At 36.3% G+C, this 20,413-nt stretch overlaps 3 protein-coding genes across 7 annotated transcripts; all 3 read left to right on the plus strand.

Annotated features, from left to right (window-relative positions):
* The first annotated feature begins 8,813 nt into the window (after positions 1-8,813).
* LOC141677455 (uncharacterized) lies at positions 8,814-12,557 on the plus strand. Its single transcript, XM_074483399.1, has 5 exons — positions 8,814-9,103; positions 9,473-9,605; positions 10,323-10,447; positions 10,562-10,708; positions 12,168-12,557. Exons 1-5 carry the CDS (start codon positions 8,921-8,923, stop codon positions 12,300-12,302), a joined length of 723 nt encoding a protein of 240 aa, XP_074339500.1. The 5' UTR covers positions 8,814-8,920; the 3' UTR covers positions 12,303-12,557.
* Positions 12,558-12,855: 298 nt separating this feature from the next.
* Positions 12,856-14,937, plus strand: LOC141677456 (uncharacterized). The gene is made up of 4 exons (XM_074483400.1): positions 12,856-13,242; positions 13,816-13,905; positions 13,985-14,081; positions 14,618-14,937. The coding sequence occupies exons 1-4, from the start codon at positions 12,954-12,956 to the stop codon at positions 14,754-14,756; spliced, it is 615 nt and encodes a 204-aa protein (XP_074339501.1). The 5' UTR covers positions 12,856-12,953; the 3' UTR covers positions 14,757-14,937.
* Positions 14,938-15,925: 988 nt separating this feature from the next.
* LOC141678101 (uncharacterized) lies at positions 15,926-19,596 on the plus strand. Of its 5 annotated transcripts, none has more exons than XM_074484339.1 (3): positions 15,926-16,075; positions 16,944-17,915; positions 18,420-19,596. In XM_074484339.1, exons 2-3 carry the CDS (start codon positions 16,992-16,994, stop codon positions 19,281-19,283), a joined length of 1,788 nt encoding a protein of 595 aa, XP_074340440.1. In that variant the 5' UTR covers positions 15,926-16,075; positions 16,944-16,991; the 3' UTR covers positions 19,284-19,596. The 5 variants fall into 5 exon arrangements, with proteins under 5 accessions (XP_074340440.1, XP_074340444.1, XP_074340441.1 ...); XM_074484343.1 differs by having other exon boundaries at positions 18,423-19,596; XM_074484340.1 differs by having other exon boundaries at positions 15,927-16,075; positions 16,902-17,915.
* The last annotated feature ends 817 nt before the right edge of the window (positions 19,597-20,413 follow it).

Below are 20,413 nucleotides of genomic sequence, written 5' to 3' on the forward strand. Positions count from 1 at the left end.
CAATCATCAAATCATATCAACAACATCAAAATCAAAATTTCATATATTAATCATTAATTAATTCGAATTAAAATAAATAAATAGGAAAATAACCTTGATTTATGCACTGAGATTGATGATTGATTCTGAAAGAACTTTTCAAAAGCTTTGATTTAGTATATTGCATGCTTGATTCCGAGTTCGGTAACGCCTTCGTTTTTAGGTTTGATTTTCAAGAACGCGGCGAGTTTTCAGGTTTTTCTCTGGAAATTATATATTTTAACTATTTATTTATGATTATACGAATAAAATGAAGTAAGAAAAAAGCTATTTATATTTATGGAATATTAATACCCGTTGGATCGTATTGGATCCGAAAATAGGTTATTTAGCCGCTAAGTAACTGCAAAAATGATCCAATTTGATACCCGTATTAGATAATTATCAAAACCGGAATCTTATAAAACACTTTATACGAAAATAATGTTATAATATCCCGTCTCTTGAGAATACGAGTTTTATTGATCTTTCAAAATAATTATCGTATCGAAAAGTTTTGCGCCGAGACTCGTACGGGTCAAACCGTACTCCTAATTGAAAAATTCAAAACACGGAAAATGTTCAGAATAATCAGATTAGGTTAGGAAGGAGTTTTCCGAATAGTTTCAGGTTGTAAAAATGTAAAAACGGTTGAAGTTGGACGATTCTCGATTTTTTAAAATAATTTTATAATTATTCATAAAATAATAATTAAATCTATAAATCATTTATAAATTATATAACAACCTAAAAATTACCAAAAAAATATCACAATTATCTATACTTTATTATGGACATATTAAAATTAAAATAATCGTATCTTATCACATATAAACATCCAAACATCAATACCAATTATCAAAATATTCACTAGAAATCACATAATAATCACATAATAATTTTGTATTAATAAAAATAATTACACGATATATTTCGGATATTACAAATACCGTAGAAATACCTTTTTCTCTTTTATTAACTCATCCACTGCAGCTCCCTTCAAGTTCATCTCATTTCCTTCAGCCTCCAATTATGAACCCTTCTTGTTTGATTAACACTTTTTCTCATTCAATTGCGAGTTTTTTTATTGCTGAAACCCTAGATCCCCTTCCGTCATAGGAAAAAGACTTTCAAAGTTTAGGTAAAGTAGCCGATACTTTGCTTTGTGCTACAATATGTGAATTTCAATTTTTATCGACTCGAAAATGTCATGCTCTCCTCAACTTGTTTTTTATAGTTATCTCCTTTATGGAAAACCTGAAATATGATGAATTTTTTTTTGAAATTTTGAAAAGTTACATTTTTTTGAAGTTTTTTCTTGTAGAATATGATTTTCGTAAGTTTTTAATTGAAAAATACGTTTTTTATTATTTTTACAAAATGAAACTCGATGCAATCAAAATAAATTTCAGTCTTTTTCCAGAAAACGTAAAAAAATATAAAATAATTGTTTTTAAATATAAATTATATTTTTACAGTTATTTTTAAAAATAGTAAAACTATAAAAGAACTTAGAAAAAAATTATTATTTTTAATCAAGTTCTCTTAAAAAATGGCGGTGAAGTAATTCATTTCTTGGATAGCAATGTAATGGGTCATGTTCCCTGACAATCATGTGTCAGGGAACCCTTAACCAACACATCACTTTCTGGCCGTTGGATGAACAATCCAACGACCAGGATTTAAAAAAAAATTGCCCTTCCGCGCTTTTTTTCCGCGGACTGCTATCATTCTGCGCTTATTTATCGCGGAACCTCTTTCTCTTCCGCGGATAATATTAGCGGAAGGACTGTACTTGCAGTTTATAAAACTATCACACTTTCCTTTTTGTGCAACATTTGTCAAATTTGAGAGTAAATTTGGGGGAATTCTTGGATTTGTTCATCCTTACTCACTAATTACATTTGGTAAGCTCAATTTCTTGTTTTTTTCTTGTTGTAGTTATGGATAAGATGTTTGTTAGGTTTCAAGGTAGAAAAGCTTTGAAAAAAGTGATAATATTGTAAATAGTGAGGTTGTTGATATTAGTGGTAGTTGCTTACGTAATGATAATGTAAATTATGTTAACCTTGTTGATGATTGTGATGAAGATGTTTATGTTAGTGAACATAGATTTGAAAATGAAGATTTGCATGAAAATAGTGAGTTTATGCATGAGAGTAGTGAGAGTAGGAATAAGAGTGTTGTTGGGGAAGAAGATATTGTAATTCCTTTCTTGAGTCAAAATTTCCCTAATTTGGTATCCGCCGAAAATATAATTAGGGTCTACGCTTTGAAAAATGGATTTGCAATTAAAATCCAAAATACACAAAGGCGTGTGGACAAAACAATATATGCCCATACTTATGTTTGTAATTTAGCGGGAGAAAACCGCGATAAAGAACCCGTAGAGGATGAAGAAGTTTTGATAGGAAGTGTCGGTAGTGAGAAGAAGAAAAAGCGTAGAGATAAACTTCCTAGAAGTGGATGTAAGTTTAGGATCTATGTGATTAATAGGCGAAATACAAGGCACTGGGAGATAACATCGTTGGAGTTAAATCACAATCATGATGTTGTGCCGCTTTCTAAGATGAATTTGATTAAAAGGGAGCGACATGTAACCACCGCCTAAAAGAATTTAATTAAGAGTTTACATGTTTCAGGTATTGCGCCTAGACAACAAATGAATATATTTGGAAAAATGCACAGAGGAGAGGAGCATGTAAGTATTCATGCCCAACACTTGAGAAATGTCGTGCGAGATTTTATAAAAGATAATTTGGGTGTGAATGATGCGCAAGCGGGATTGGATTTGTTACATAGGTTAGAAGAGGAAATTGGAGGAATTTTTTATTCGGACTCTAATTGATGAAGAAGAAAGATTGAAGTGTCTTTTATGGGTTGTCCCCCGGTCGTTGTTAGCCTACAAAAAGTTTGGTGATGTGGTTGCATTTGATACAACATATCGAACAAATAGGTATGCTATGCCGTTTGTGCCGTTCACCGGGGAGAATCATCACTATCAATCGGTTCTCTTTGGATTTGCACTAAAGCATGATGAATTGAAGACTACATTTGAATGGGTTTTGGGTACTTGGTTAGAGGCCGTTGAAGGAAAAGCACCTTTGGCTATTATCACCGATCAAGATCAAGCGATGGCGGGGGTAATTCAATCTCAACTACCGAACACGACATATTTGTTGTGTTCGTGGCATATTAGTAACAAATTTCCGGAGAAGCTCTCAACCTACTATGCAAAGGAGGAATTTAAAGGTGACTTCAACAATTGCATATATCACTCGTTGACCGAAGAAATTTTTGAGGATAGGTAGAAAGCATTGATCTTGAAGTACAAGTTGGAGAATAATACATGGTTGCAAGGCTTGTATAATTTGAAGCATAAGTGGATCGATGCTTATACACGTAACTTTTTTTCCGCGGGTCAAAAAACAACTTCAAGAAGCGAAGGAATGAATGCCTTTTTTAATGCTTATGTAGGGTCTTGCACGGGGTTGAAAGAATTTGTTGAGGGTGCACAAAAAGCGTTAGAAAGATAATTTATGCGTGAGAAAGAAGAGGATTAAAATACACGTCATAAAATTCATTGCATGCGACTGAAGACCGCCTTGGAGCAATATGCCGCTTCCATTTATATGAAAGAGATGTTCAAAAAATTTCAAGACCAGTTGGTTGAGGCCGCAAAGTAATTTGTGGAGAAGGATAGAGAGACCGTTCCTTAGAAGATGTGGAGGATACGTACTACAAATGTTATCGACCATTAATGGTTGAGTCTAAGAGAACCACTTATCTCGTTACCTTCAACAAGTTGTCATTTCGGGGTTCTTGCATATGTAGAATGTTTAAGCATTCGGGCATGCCGTGTCATCATATTATTTTCGTGTTGACAAAGAGGTGTGTGGATGAATTACCGGAATATTTTGTGAAACGGGGGTGGATTAGGGATGCCAATAGAGTTGATGGCGTGTTGCCATATCACATGCTCGGAGATGATGCCTCATCCCATGATTTGACTCCAACGGAAAGATTTAATCACATGACTTTACTTACTATGGGGTTTAGTCATAGTTGCATGGTGTCGAAGGAATGTTATGAGTATGCCGTGAGAGTTATTAATCGAGAGACCGAAAGGACAGAATGTTTATTGGAAATGTGCCTTCTGTAAAGGCACCGTCCCACCTGTTTTACAAGATACCAACCAAACAATCAACAGTAAATGCACAATCAAACAACAACAACCTGTAAATTGTAAAAAAAAAATCGCCAAATTTAGGCACCCCTCAAAATATGGGCCAAATCGCCACAAATTTACAAAACCTCAAATTTTGAAATTTCTCCAAACCTTTTTAAATTTGCACACAAGTGCATGGGGGCCATTATATATACAAATAAATAAAAAATAGAAACAAAAAAAACTAAGAAGAGGACGGGAAAGTGACACGGTCGATAAACGACCGATATAAACGAAACAAGTGTCAATTGTCATTAAACCAAATAAAGGGCACGCGATGATGTTCGAATGTAACGAAACAAGTTCAACTACACTACACAAGCATAAGGTTAAGTCACAAGTTCAACTAAACTACACAACTAGATGAATGACCTAACTACTACTCTTTCCGGCTACCCTCTCCATCCTTTGCCTCATGCGATGTGTTGGTATGGGTTTAGCCATCCCTCTTTGAAGCTCCTTCGTAATCCTATAACGAAAGATCTCTACGTCTGAGGCATCCCAACGCACTTTAGCCAGGTCATATCCCTGCAAGGTGTAGTCCATATATTTGCACACGTACACACCGCAATCTGAGTAGTTATCTTGTTTAGGCATTGCATCCCAAACATGAACTAAAGGCTCTTCATCTGGGAAATTTCTGTTCTTCCCAACATAACCAAGCATACATGTAACAACTCCAACCTAACACACAATAAAAAACAGCATCAGTTCACGAAAGTAATAAGTAAAGATTTAGAAATTACAATATAAGGTATCATTGAGGAACTATTACCACACACTCTTCCTCTTCGGGATATTTAGCGTTGTAGTTCATAGTATCAAGTACCATCACGCCCCATTCCTTCACAGAAAATACCATGAGAATCCAATGGTTCTGGTTCACGTTCGCGGGAAGAAATATGTAGTCCACCTGGTTAATTGGTGGGCCTACCCCACAACTCGCCCAATTAAGAAAGAAATGCATGGTCCTTGCAGAATAGGGACGTGAGTAGTCCACTTTCTTCGCCAACTCCATAAAAAGTGGATCCATGAAGTAGTATGAAGGAATCCTCGGATACACCCCTGTGGAAGCTATGGCCTCCTCACGATCACGCAACAACCACTGCAAGAAAAAGGTTATACCATAAATGAAATAAAAAGAACATAAATAAAAGAAGGTCAAAGATTATACCATGTAGGCATATATGATCCTATCATCTAGCCATCCTTTTAGTTCCAAACTCTGCATAACATTTGTGTCCAAGGTCCACATAAGATCGTGTTTAATAGGACCACTCCCGGGAAAACCACCACATCCCCAATCCCTCTTAATAGCGCCCATCCTCTCCCACTTTAGTCTCTTATTTATCTCCCATTTCTCTTCCACAGGGCAGCGGATATCCATCTTCTCAGCCCTCGAAGACGACCCTACTGCAAATACAGATGCCTGTGTCGGGGCCTGTGACACCTGCTGAGACGGTTGTGTCATGTCAATTACATCGGCCTCTCGAGTCTCTCCAACTGTAGGCCTCATCGCCTCGGGAGAAAGATGAATATGTTAGAACACTGGATCCATATATGCCGGACCTCTAACATCCTGCATGAATCGACAGTACGGCTCGAGAAACATAGGGGCAATCCTCACAAACTCCTGCTCATACTCAGGGGGAATGCTACTATCCATAGCTTGCAGACATGCAAAATATATTTGTGGCATATAATCAGATGTTACTATAATGCAGAGGAGGAAAAAATTCTAAAAAATATCGAGGAAACAATTATTAACAAACTTATAAGGTCAAATGCCTGGGAGTTGTTAAACAACTCCCATGTGCTTTACTGTGGCTCTGGCAATGGTTGTGGCTTCCCAAAACGCATCCGTGCAAAGCCTGAGTACCAATGCATGTAGCCTGTGTCATCCACTGCGTTTGGCTGATGAGCAACTACAACTTCGGGGTGCTGACTAAAACGGGTCGACTCACCAATTTCAGCAAACCATATACCCGCTAGTCATAGGGATTAAATGGAATCATATGCTTCCTATACTCTGTCATGTTAACAAGTGACCGTGGGATACCCTGTCTGAACCCGAACTGTCTCATCACCCTATCAGAATGCTGATACTCAACAACATCATAGCATAACACTGGAATCCTGGCAAGACCAAAGAAATGAGCCTCCCAATCTCAGCCGATATGTCATGATCCTCATCTGAATCTTCCTCCACCTCGTGAAACTGGGCATATGGCGTCCACGCCACAATATCAGCTGCAACTCCATCAAGCTCACCTCTATAATGTGGCAAACTATGATAAGGCGCCAATATACTATCACGCCTACCTATAGCCCATTTCCTCTTAACAATAATCCCAGTCCCAGGAACATCTTCATCCAATATCAGCCTGCACCTTACCCTTCTCTCCCTTTCCCCTACCCTTACCCCTAACCTCCTTCACCTCCGTCACCTTCTTCCCCCTAACCTCCTTCTCCTGCTTCCCTTTCACATCCTTCCCCTTCACCTTTTTTCCCTTCTTCCCCTTCTTCCCCTTAGGCTCCTCCTCCGCCTCCTCCTCCTCCTCATCAACAACCTCCTCAACCGGCCTAGCCCAGAACTCAGCAATTGGATATGAATCCCTGATAGGATCAGGAAGAGGTCTCCCAATCAAGAACCGCTCATATGCCCACAACTGCAACAACCATGTACAACATGCAATCCTCTTGGCCCCTTTCTGTGCTGCATGCTCGAGCCCCCTATATAGATATGAAAGAACCATAGAACCCCAAGACCATCTCTGCACACCCGTAAGATAGCGGAGATGTCCAATGCACTTCGGGTGCACCACATTCCTACTACTGGTAGGAAATAGAGCAGAACCAACGATCATGAGCAAGTATGCCTGTGTGTGGATAGCAATCCTCCTCGGATCAGGACCCGGATCATCCCTCCCATATCTCTGATACAACCATGTGTACTTTATGCCGGCTCTGGCCCATGCAACCTTCACCTCGTCTTCATCCGACGGCTCAAACCGCTGTCTCGAAAAATACGCCAAACCACTATCCAGACCGTCGCCAACTAACGCATGTCCAGCAACCAGTAAACCCAAGATATAGCCAACATCCTCCAAAGTCACTGTCATTTCCCCCTGTCTCATGAAGAAAGTGTTGGTCTCGGGACGCCACCTCTCCACAAGTGTCGTGACAAGCCTCACATCATTCTGCAAAACCACACCCGGATTTGCAAACACACCAAAACCAATGCTATGCAACAAGTCCTTCTGTGCATCAGACAAAACCCACCCACGCATGTTCCTGTTCCCACAATAACACTCCAACGGACCCCACTCATATCCCTCTCAAACATCCGAACTCACATGATAGGAGTTATCAAAGATAATGTCATGACTAACTGGACCCGGCAATATGTTATCCATCCTGAAATAATAAACATACAATTTAACGTTAGATACTTCAAGTAGACATTCCACATTTAAAATCGACCGTATAATCACATTCACATGTACCAAAACACATTTAAAACATAGTTTACAGCTAGTATTTAATCAACATATACCACCAAATTACCAAACAGTTAGTTAGCTAGCGCAATATTCAACATGTGTCATCTTGCTAATAACTTACAGAACATGCACAAACAACCTCTGAATCTTACATTTTAACAGTAATTCATTATTACATCTCAACCAAGGCAATTCAATCAACATGAGGGATCCTAAAGTTAATACACATAATGAACGGAACCAAGACATTCTCACATTACGTATTCCGACACAACCACAATCAACAACATTCGACAAAACGCAACCAAGTCATTCTCACATTACGTATTCCGACACAACCACAATCAACAACATTCGACAAAACGCAATCATTACGATTAACTGATTACGGTCAAGGAAACAATCAACGATAATATGATTACACAAAAATTGCATACAAATTAATCAATAAAGTGGAAACAATAGAATACACACAAATCTTATACACACAAATTGTAAATATACAAAATTAAAGAATCAGAATACGCATTATATATGTAAACGTATATATATATATATATATATATGTTATAATCGTTTTTCCGCAAATCCGGATACAAGTTGATTATAGTTGATTATACATACAAAATGAACCAATTACAGTTGATAATACATACAAAACAAATCAAAATACACACAAAACGGAACTACACATACATAAACTGATTTTCATGAACCCTGACCCTAAAAACCCGAGATTATCCCTAATTGCAATCAAATTACGAACCTGGAACAAGAAAGGAACTGAAAAAAGGATGGAATTGTGTTGTAATCGCCTGAAAATCGCCTGAAAATCGCACCAATCGTCTGTTAATCAAACTCAGTGATTAAACTGTAAAACGGGTTTATTTTTCGGGTAAAACTGAGAACCGTTGTTCCGCGTATATTAGTAGCGGAAGGTAACTAAGGGTATTTCTGTCTTTACGCGCATAATATACGCGGAAGTTACTCCATTCCGCGGAAAAAAGCGCGGATCATCGATTATTTTTTTAAATCCTGATCCAACGGCCAAGTGATGCGTTGGTTAATGTAAGTGTTTATTCTCTCGCCTATGATTGCTTGGAATACCCAAAACCACGAAATCAAAACAAAAAACCCCTAAATCCTCAAAACTTGCTTTCATATCATCACTATGGACATGGAGATTGATGGGACCACAAAATTGAAACCCGAGGAGCTATTCAAAGCAGCTGAAGCAGGCGATACTTCTGTGTTCGATTCTCTCTCTCAACCAAATCTCGTTATGATCTTCTCTCTCCGAAACGAAGATCAGCGCTCTCTCCTTCACGTCGCCACCTCTTCTGGACACACCCAGGTTCACAATTAATCAATTATTATTTATTACCTCACCTCAATCAATTAGAGCTACATTTTACTTGTAAATTTAACATTTGTAGTTCCAATTACTGATGTTTTTATTATTATTATTATTATTATTATTATTATTATTATTATTATTATTATTATTTGTGAATTTTGGTATCTAATTAGATGAGTGATTGCTAACTATAGTTAGTTTGTTCTCCGTAGTCATGCTGAAATTAGGTTTTCGAGATTACAGGGGTTTGATGATTTACTAGATTTTTCATGTATGTTGATTTTTGGCATTACTATAGTCTGATGTTTTGGATTATGTAAATTTAATGTGGTTGTGTAGTAGTAAATTTGAATTTGTTGATGATAGGTGGTGAAGATACTATCGGCTGTTGACCCGTTAGTTAGTGGTATAAACAGTGCTGATGAGGAAGGTTGGGTCCCGTTACATTCTGCAGCTAGTAGTGGAAATGTTGAGATTGTAGAGCTTCTGCTGAATAGAGGTCAGGCTTTTACAGCTTCTCATTATTAAAGCTCCCTGAACAATTAGTGCAATTATTTAGCCTCTTGTGTGTGTGCGCATCTTAAACCTGGATGCTTTTAATTTTTCAGAAAATACCAATGTTTGATGATATTGGAGTAGTGGCTTTGATTTGTGTTTATAGTCATTGCAGATATGTACTTTATCCAAATACTATGTATGAGTGACTTTCTAAGTGGAGCTCTACGTGTAAATTCTTTTCAATTTCTTTTTACTAGTTCTAAATGTTTTCGTAAAATTAGCTCGTACAGTTGATTATTATGTCGTAAATCAAATTTGAAATATTCCACCAGACAATTCCTACTTTATTTAAGTTCACATCTGTGTAGCTATTTTTTAGAAATTCTTTGTATTGTTTTAAAACATATCATATCATGTGATATTTTTCCTTCTCTGGAGTTTAAATTCTTTGTGATGTACTAGTGGATGTGGATCTAAATACTGTTGTAGTTAGTTATCTATTCAACAGGGCATCAGTCACTATCCATTCTTCCTCGGTACCCAATAAGTATTTGTTTAAGAAATGTGATGTACTGGTGATCTAAATACTGATTTTATGTTGGAACAGTAATTTTTCTTCCCTGTAACTGACTGAAACACTTTATACAACGCTTTACAAAAATTTTATAAGGATATTTGGTTAATTCAACACCATTGCGCTAAATATTATTATGTACAGGAGCTGATGTTAATTTAAAGAATAATGGTGGTCGCACTGCCCTTCACTATGCGGCTAGCAAGGGTTGGTTGAAAATAGCTCAAATTTTGATTTCGCATGATGCTAAGTTGAATGTGAAGGATAAGGTTAGTAATTCCATGGGAGGTTTGGCTTCTGTAAAAAAAATATTCTTTCTCCCAGCTATTTTGACTATAAAAGCTTTCCCTCAGTTAAATATATATGGTTTTTAAATTATTCAGGTTGGATGTACTCCACTGCACCGTGCAGCGAGCACTGGAAATGCGGAACTGTGTGAATTCCTGATTGAAGAAGGAGCAGAAGTTGACGCTGAAGACAGGGCAGGTCAGACTGCCCTTATGACTGCAGTGATCTGTGACAACAGAGAGGTATCGAAGGGGATCTACCAAACTAAATTTCTAAAATGCATCATAGTCTGGTCATGCATCATACTTGTGTACTAGCTAGGCTAAGATTTTATTTATGTTATAACTTAGATGTTATTTTTACTTTGTTAGTTTGGTCTTTATACTTTGCTAGAACGGTCATCTGTCCCATTAAGTCTTTATACTATGGGTCTGATTTCTGGGCTTTAGCGTGGGTGGTCATGGATTTAATCATCTGAATACATCTTTTATCAAATGAGCAGATTTCAGTATCTTTATGAGTTAACACTTCTCTCAGTCTTCTTCCTCACATTGGGTCTGCTACTAACTTTAACGATGCCGAAAGGAGGTTGGTGGTTGCAGAGCTTGCGATAGTAATGATGTTGGGGTGGTGCAGCCCTTCTTGGGTGTAATGAGAATGTTATCAAAGTGATCATGGTACATAGAAACATCTTCTAAACACAGGTTTACAACCCATAGGTGATCGGTCTGACCATTCGTGCTGGGTGACAATAACTTGTACAATGCATTAGTAATATTATATGAATTTTATAATCTCTGCCTTCCAAGATTTTGTTGAGGATCATAGTGTTGTTATTTTATTTAATAGGTATTAGCCCTAGAGTTAGTTTAGGTATATACTAAGCAATTAGTCATATGGTTACGAGTCAGAGAGATATCCTGGAGAAAGAGGGACAATAGGAAAATGCATAATGTTTTCTTCAGTCTGCAGTGTGTCCTTTCTTTTAATCACTTGGTACTATCTGATTGTACTAGGGTTTCCTTGTGTTAAAGTATATTGGAACCTACACATAATTGTAAGATCTAAGTTCTTAGAAATGGGGCCATCATTCCTTCCTCCAACTCTCGGTGTCTTTCCATCAAGCCTGTCAATTTTTTTATTTATATATTTGATTGTGCTTTACTCTTCGCTACAGTTGCACCAGATAATGCTCTTGAAATGTTTCCGGGACCAGTTTACAACCGTTGTCATCCTTCTTAATCCAAACTTTGTGTTATACACTCGATCTATTGTTGTGCCGTCGTTTGTCAATTTGGACAAAGTTAATGTAAACATTGTGATATTGCACCTCAGTCAATTGCTATGATGCCGTTGTCACTTTGGATAAAGTGAATGCAAAGCATTGTGATATTGAGGGCATCTACTAGAAAAGAATTACTATTGGACATAGATCACTTCCTTTAGTCACAACTTTGCATTCTAATAGGTCCGACCAAGCTGCATTAACTGTGATTGAACTTGACAAAGCACTTATTAGTATGAAATTCTATGCACTTAACAAATCATTTTTAGTGGTGGTTGGCTTGTTAATTTATCATGATAAGTATGAGTAGAAATATTTTGGCAGGGAATAGCAGTATGCTAATTTACTGTTTTTTTGAAGGTATTGTCGAAGATAATTAAATGTCTCTTTAACTCTTCTATTTATCTGATGATCAGGTGTCTCTATTGCTAATAAGACATGGAGCAGATGTGGACGTAGAAGACAAAGAAGGTTATACTGTACTTGGTCGAGCTTCAAATGATCTAAGACCACTGCTAATTGATGCTGCCAAGGCAATGCTTGAAGGATGAACATGTTATGGTCTTTTGTCATGACTCATGAGAAAGAAAAGAAGGGAGTGAAGTCAGAGTGGTCTGATAAAATCTGGAAAAGCCTGTGAATGAAAGAAAAAAGAGTCGATGTTTAGTTTATTACTTTGTTCCAAAGACAATGTTGTCTCTGCTTGCTTGCTCACTCATAACTCGTATGTACACTAGACAGCAACTCAGTTATGGAAGTGTTAGATCTAACTTGTGGCTATATACTGCAGGTGTTTTTTTGCCAAATCCTTTTTTTTTCCTTCTCGTGTTTAAATATGCATTTTAGGATGCCTGTCAGCTGCGCATAACAGCTTGCGTATTATGAGAATTAATGAAGAAAAGTGTTAGTTAATCACTAGTGGTATGAAATTTAAAATCCTGGTAGCCGAGAAATGTTCCACTGTTAAAACTTCCATTTTTACGGGTACTATAATTCGATACACTTTACATACAGAAAGATTTTCCTGACAAAGAAAAAAGGGCATAAAGGGCAAACTTGGAATGTGGACAAAAGAGTAGGATATATAGTTTTTATGTAATGCTGTAGAAGTTAATACCAGCCGTTGGTCCAGTCTATCTTCTCTCCCACATCTATTAGTTACTACATGTCCTCTTGAGTAGTAGGGAGGAGAGGGAAGGATCATGGTATCTTCTTGTTTACTGGATGCTTGTTTTACAACTTCAACATTAACACACACCGGAAGTAACAATGATACTAAGCACACCAGACCATCTTCTTCACACCCTATAAGGATAAAATATTCTCAGCTTTCTTTGCACAGTAGTTGGAAACCACTGCTATCTGTAAATGCCTCTTTTAAGAATCTTCTGCATCAACTGCCAACATCATGTAAACAAGATTCTATACTTCAAACATCCCTTGTTCCTTTAACTGCTTCTCTTGCTCTTCTCCTATTCTTCACTCCTGCAGGTACTTATCTTCTTCTTCTCTGAATTATTATACTAATTCTTTTATATATCTTTGACTGACAGAATTTTGCAGAGATAAGTTACATTTTTCCTGTTTTTCACATTCCGGTTTGGTTGGATGTGCCGCGTTCTGTTATCAACTCTTTTAAAGCCTTAATTTTTATAAGGCGACCTTGTTATGTTTGTCTATACACTCTTGTTATGTCTGTTGATACACTCTTTACTCGAAAGCCCGTCCTTTGGGATTATTTTGCTATAAGTAGCTCTGGTAAGTGTTAAGTCACCTATACAAGGACGGTCAAGACGGTCAAGTGATGTTCGAAGGATGGTAGTTGTAGACTGGTGATTCATTTATGGTGTATCCTAAAGATTGCTCTAGTAAAGGACTAAAGAAATAATAAAAATTTACTTCCACAGTCATCTTATCTATACTGTGATAAAAACATATAGGATTGAGAAAATCTTAGGTTAGGAATTTGTCTTTCTACTTTTTGACCCTGTGGGTGTGGTTTCAGATACTGATCTTTTTGGGCCAAATATTTGAAACACTAAAACTGAGTTTTCTTGATTGCAGCAAATGCCGGATTACTCTCAGGTTCAACTGGAATAGAATCTGTCCCTGGCCCCGAGTTACCAAAGATTGAATTCCTTAACAAATTCAATGGTATGAATGCTCTGCACTTGCACTTAATCAATTCATGTATAGGTTGATACTGATAGATTGCTGGCCCTTGCATATGCAGAGGAAAACCAGAAAAGATATGCAGAAAATGATGCAAGATTTAGAGACTCTCCAGTGCTAAAGGAATTGCTTGAGAAATCCAAGCTAAATAAAGAGAAGTAATTCTCTCTCAGCATAACATTAACCTTATATACTTTGTGAACCTAATTTTATTTTCACTATATTATTTCTGAAAGTTCCTATCTAAAAAAAAAGAATGCAGTTGAGTCGCATACCTAATTCTATGAAGTCAAAATAAAGTCTGAACGATGAGCTAAATTAGGGTGTGGTCGATTTAAACACATTTTGCATGATCCGGGTAAACCGGAAGTTATCATGTTAGATAAAAGCGTAAAGAGAAATAATCACTATGGTTTAACCTAGATGAAAGGGTTAAAATGGAATGGAATATGTATACAAATTCGAGATGAAAGTAAGTATGTAAAGACCAAGATGGAAGATTATTCATTTCTCAGATGTATGGATGATACAAAGGAATGAATGAAAATTATGTGTATTTGGTCATAGAAAGAAAAAAATTGATTCCTTCATAGTAATATATCCATTCCAAGCAAATAGTGCTGCTAAAAACATTTATAGTAACAACTTTTGTGAGTTGCAATCTAAATTTGTGTTGTGGGGGATGAATTTTCAGGAACAAACAAGCAATCCAAGACAAATATTGCTTGCGCGGTGCAGAGTGGGGTGTTGGAGATTGTTCAACAGACGGAATGAGACCTGACGAACGAGATGAATTCATTGCAATGTTAAGGAAGAAAACCGGAATAGAGTGATCAGATTATAGAATGTCAGTGTTTCCAAACTAAGATAGAATGGCTGGACTGGCAGTTGTTGAGTAATTTAGTTGAGATATTGAGTTACGGTGTCAAGTTACAATATATACAACATCATGTTCTTTTGATTGTTGGTTGATATGTAGTAATGATGAGCTATGCAGATGGCTAATTCTCTTTACTTTGCCATCAAAATTCAGTTCCTCAGCTGGGGCTACTCTACACTCTGAACTAACAAGTCCCCGCTAAACTTTAGTAATCAATAATTATATTTTAAATTGATGTTAAGATAAGATAAAATTAAAGGAATATTGGGTTTTTTGTTAAATAAAAGGAATATTGGTTTTTAATTTTCTCAAAATTTGGGTTCCCCCGTTCCATCAAATAAATCTAGGTTCCACCATTTATATAAAACATGGATTTGTTTTTATACCAAGGAAAATGTTTGTTTAGTTTCTATGATTAATATTGAAAATTTATTGGAAGAGAAAATCGAATACTATTTTCCATAAAATTTTTACGTACTTAACAATTTTAATATAACTATTTGTATTATGTTATCTAATTTATTATAGATTTTGAATTTTTTAAATTGACGTGTATTAATTTGAATTTTTGAAATAAATGAAATTTGATAATATTGAGATGTTTTATTAGAATTTTGAACTATCTTTATAAATATGGTGATATATAATTTGGATATCATGAATTTAATGTTATTTAAAACTTATGATTATTTTTTAATTCTATAATTAGATGAAATTCTTAGCGTTTTTACTAGATATTGAAATTGGACCAAGATAAATGATAATTCGAAAATTTATCAGATTAGTCTTAAAAGCTTTCCTAAGTGTTACAGATTTCGGAAATCGGAACTATTCGGTTAAAGTACCGATTTACGATTTATTAGATGATTTTTAAAAAATCGGATGATTAATCGGCGATTTATCGGAAATCGGTCAAATCAGACAAATATTTTTGACCGATTTTTGAGTGATTTATTGGCGATTTTTGAAAAACCGGCTAATTTCTATAACAGAGCTTTCATTAAATTTATAGCTAAAAATATACTCCTGTCCTGGGTCCTACTAAAAATAGTAAAAAAGCAGAAAGAAAAGAAAGTAAGAAATTACATAAAGAAATGAACACAATAAACTTGATGAGGTTGACCAATTAAATAGCTAAAAGTTAGTAATTGTTAGAACCATAAATAAAGAACTCAACAACAAACCAGGGGCTTAACATAATTTTACCAAAAAAAAAAGTCATTTTAAGAATGATCCAATTGTTATGGGAATGCCTCATTTCTGATTCCTAAGGTACACCCTTCAATTATTTTCTTTGTTTTTTTTGCTGTTTTTGTTAATATGGGCTGTCTCTTAATTTTCAAGATTTTTTCTTTTTGCCATATTGTTGTTTACCCAATTCTTGCTTGACTTCACATTCATCAAGAATCTCTGTATGTATGCATCATTTGTGTATGTATCTGTAGGATCATTCTGTATGCTTATTTGTTCTTGAATTTTTTTGATCTTGTAAGTGTAGATTGAATATTGACAATGTGGTTTATTGTATAGCATTATGGTTTTGATTAAGGGCTGAATCATTTTTGGGTATGTGTAAGAAATTGAATCATTGCGTATATGGAAATGTTATGTTTCGATAGGTCCTGGATACAGATTAAGGGGGTAGTAGCTAAGAGATTCGATTAGCTGATGAGTCTGAATGAAGTTATTCCATTACTTCAGTATATTTGTTATTATAGGTTTATGGTGTATCAGGAGTTTCGATTAGGTAATAAGTCCCAATGAAGTTTCGAGATTTATACTACAGCATGTTTGATTTAGGTTTTGTGGTGTATTAGGAGTTTGTGTTTATCTTGTTAATTTCTATGACCATTTCTTTGACATGTGAACATCTACTATTTCTTTAAGATTTTTTTTTAAAAAAATTATTGTCTGGTTGATTCGATGTTGTTCTGTTAGAGTCGAGCTAGTATCTACCGTCATTTTATCTGCTGTAAGTTTGGGAGTTCCATGTGTGGCAACTAGAGTTTAGGCACTGAATTATGGAAGTGTTGTTTTATTTTAGTTTGTCATTTTATTAATTGACAATTAGATTGTCCCTGCTTCTATATAATATCAGATCCAGGAATGCAACCAGCTTATTATTGATGTACGGATGCAGGGATAAAGTTGAAGAATAGGATATATTTGATTCAAGTTTCTTTTTATCATGGATCCTCCACCAACTGATGGCGGTATTGAAAGAGATAAGCTAGAAGAAGCAAAAGGGGGAGGTCCTATGCACCATTGCAATCTTTTTGATGCAGAAGTAACCCACAGGATATCAGAAGCTTTTCTTCCTGGTTTAGCATCAGCCTGTGTTGACAGCACAACTGGTGGTCTTTTCAAAACCCCTGGATCAGTGGCAGTTGAAATGAGAAAAGAGATGGTGGACTGGTTGATTCAGAGAAGTGAAAACTTCGTGGCAGAAGCTGTAGTTTTAGAAGGTGAAGCAGAAACTGAAGTACCTGAGCATCCTTTTGATATTATTTCGGATTTCGTAGATGATTTTGCAACGATGAAGAGGAACCTTATTAGCAGTTTTGCGGGGTGGATAATGAGTGATAGAAGGGAAGATAGAATAGATGACTTTGTTCAAGAAATGGAACTAACCGGGTTTTGGATGATCGGGAGAAGGGAATCTGTTGCCCAAACTCTGCTTAAGAATGTTGATTTTAAGGATGCTTTTCATTGCAACAAGAAGTTCAACTCAGCAGATGAGCTTGCGGCGCATTTATCACAGTGCCGGTTTAGGACTGTTCAATGTCCAAATGAGGGGTGTGATGACCAATTCAGTGCTGGTAACTCAGAAATCCATGATGCAGTTTGCCCCTTTAAAATGCTTCCATGCGAGCAGAATTGCTCAGATATCCTAATGAGGCGTGACATGGACAGGCATTGCATCACTGTTTGCCCAATGAAGCAAGTCAACTGTCCATTTTCTTCAGTAGGTTGTGAATCTTCTATTCCTCGGTCTATGCTTGAACAACACAAAGAGAAGAACGTGCATGCTCATGTGCTCGGCATTTTACAGAGCGTCCACAAGGAAGCGGCCATAGAGGATCTGAAGCACAGGATTAAACAACTTGAAGAGGTGAGTTGCTAATATTTTTATGTCTTAACATAGACAGTAACAGCTGATAGTGTTGTCTGATTCTTATAAATTGACTGTTTCTACAGCTTGGGTAAGAACTCAACTAGAAATCCTACACTGCAGAAGCATTATACTTGTACAAAAAATTGAACACGTACATATCTTGAAATGTTTTTTCTTCTGTAGTGTGGTTGGTTTTACTTATCTAATGGTTGATAAGGAGCATTGGAAAGTTAAAACCTTGTGATTTTGATGACAAACATTTTTACAGAGGAAAGGTAGTAAGAAACTGTTGAAGTTCATAAATTTCGAAACTCTTAAACTTAGAAGAATTCCTTTGTATTCTCTTTGAGTTTTAAAAACATGCTACTAGACCGAAGAACCCCTTTGTACTCTCTGTTAAATTCTAAAAAAACACGCTATGTTATCATCTTTCATCTGAATTGAAAAAAAATATAATGTCTTTGTTGACCTCTATAGTAATTCGTCATTTCTCTTATGAAGCAGTTATCTTCACCTGAACAATTAGCAAAAGCTCAGAATGTCCGATCTTTAACTACTTTGATTAAAAACCTTGAAGAAAAGCTTGGGCCAATAGATGTTATGCCAAAAACTACTACCTCTGAAGAGATTTCTTCGCAGAAGGAAAAATTTGCAGATGCACCAGAAGAAAAGGAAGAACACATGGAGTCATCAAGCACAAAGGAAGTGCCCACACAACCACCGCTAGAAAACAAGGCCATTGATTCGCCTATAAAAAATAAAGAATCATCACAGTCACCTGTTTCAGGGAAAGAACTCTCAGTCTCACCAGCCAAATCAGAGTCCAGCGTTTTGTCATTTGCCAAAACAGAAGAACTTGCAGACTCACCCACCCAGAACCAGACCGTGCAGTCACCTGCCAAAGAACAACACTTCGCAGAGTCACAAGACACTATAGACAGGACTAGGGAGTCGCCAGCCAAAGAAGAGCACCCAGGTGAGTCATTCGCTGTTACAAAAGATGTCCCTGATTCTCCAGCCAATATTGAAGAGCACAAGGAATCATCAGATAAAATATCTTCTACTGGAAATGATCTCTCTAGCAGTCAAGCAAAAAAAGAAGAGTTGGTGAATTCACCCACAAACGACAGAACTAGGGAGTCATCTGCCAAAGAAGAACACCCAGTTGAGTCATCTGTTGTAAACGATCCCTCTGACCTTCCAGCCAAAACTGAAGAACACAAGGAACCATCAGAAGAGCCTAGAAAAGATGAGGGCACCTATTCATCCACCAAAGAGCAAGAACATGATGAGTCGCTTGTCAAAAAAGACGAAAGCAAGAAGGAAGAGCAAAAGACATTGCCTGTCCAAACAGAAGAGCATTGAAAAACACCCATCAACGGAAAAGAATATCATGGCTCACCCCAAGCAGAGTGAAGAACTACTGCAGGAAACGAAAGTACCAAGAGTTTTCATCAGAGGAAGCTAAAAGCTAATCTTCCATAACATGTTCTTGAGAAAGAATTTATTCTTAGTTTTGGATACTAATACTAAAGGAAAATAACTTGCTCACGATTTTAAATCACCAACAAGCTAATGCATTCTGGATTCTGGACTCAATTGTGTGCTCTCCTTTAATAAGGGCATTGCTTAATTGCTCAGAAACTCTATTTGCTATTTTAATAATTTTTTAGTAGAATAGTAGCTGTGTTGATTGGTGGTTTATAGTCATGGTGGAAGTACTCAATTCAATTATATAATCCCTCAGTCCCTCCCAATTGTTATCGTTTCAGGGAGAGTGTCCGGCACGCATTTTAAGATGAAGAGAAAGTATAGTTCTTTAACTTTTTTAAAAAATTTTATTTTTCTGAATAAAAGTTTAAACATTCTATTTTTATTCAGAAAAAGAAAATTTTTAAAAAAATATATAGAACTACACTTTCTATTCATCTTAAAATGCGTGTCAGACACTCTGTTAGAAACGATAACAATTGGGAGGGACGGAGGGAGTATATAAATATTAGATGAATGAAGGGGCATTGCTTGATCTTCCAACCTCAATATATTTAAATATTCGATGATTTAATGACCTTTTTCGACAATGTAATTTAACCTGGATAAATAAGAGTTACTTTTTGCAGTTTGTTGTAATGAAATGTTTGTAGTGAAACTACAAGCAATTTCTGTTATTGTTTATGATTTTATCATCCTTTCTTTATATTTACAATCAAACTGGATCAGTGATTGATCACTTGTCATGGTTTGTTCACTGAAGTTATAATGTTAAATTTAGCTTTTCGAATTAAGCAGGGTTTTGTTGATTAATTATATCGTCAATGTAAGCTGATTTTTGGCATTACAGATAGGTTGTGTAGTAAGTTTGGATTTGTTGTTGATAATTGATAGGCTGGTGAAGATACGATAGGCTGCTGATCCGTTGGTGGTGTAAACACTGCAAGATGACAAAGGTTGGGTCCTATTACATTCTGCTGCCAGTAGTGGGAATGTCGAGCTTC

The sequence above is a fragment of the Apium graveolens genome, chromosome 8, assembly GCF_009905375.1.
Source record: "Apium graveolens cultivar Ventura chromosome 8, ASM990537v1, whole genome shotgun sequence".
NCBI classification, from domain to species: Eukaryota; Viridiplantae; Streptophyta; class Magnoliopsida; order Apiales; family Apiaceae; genus Apium; species Apium graveolens.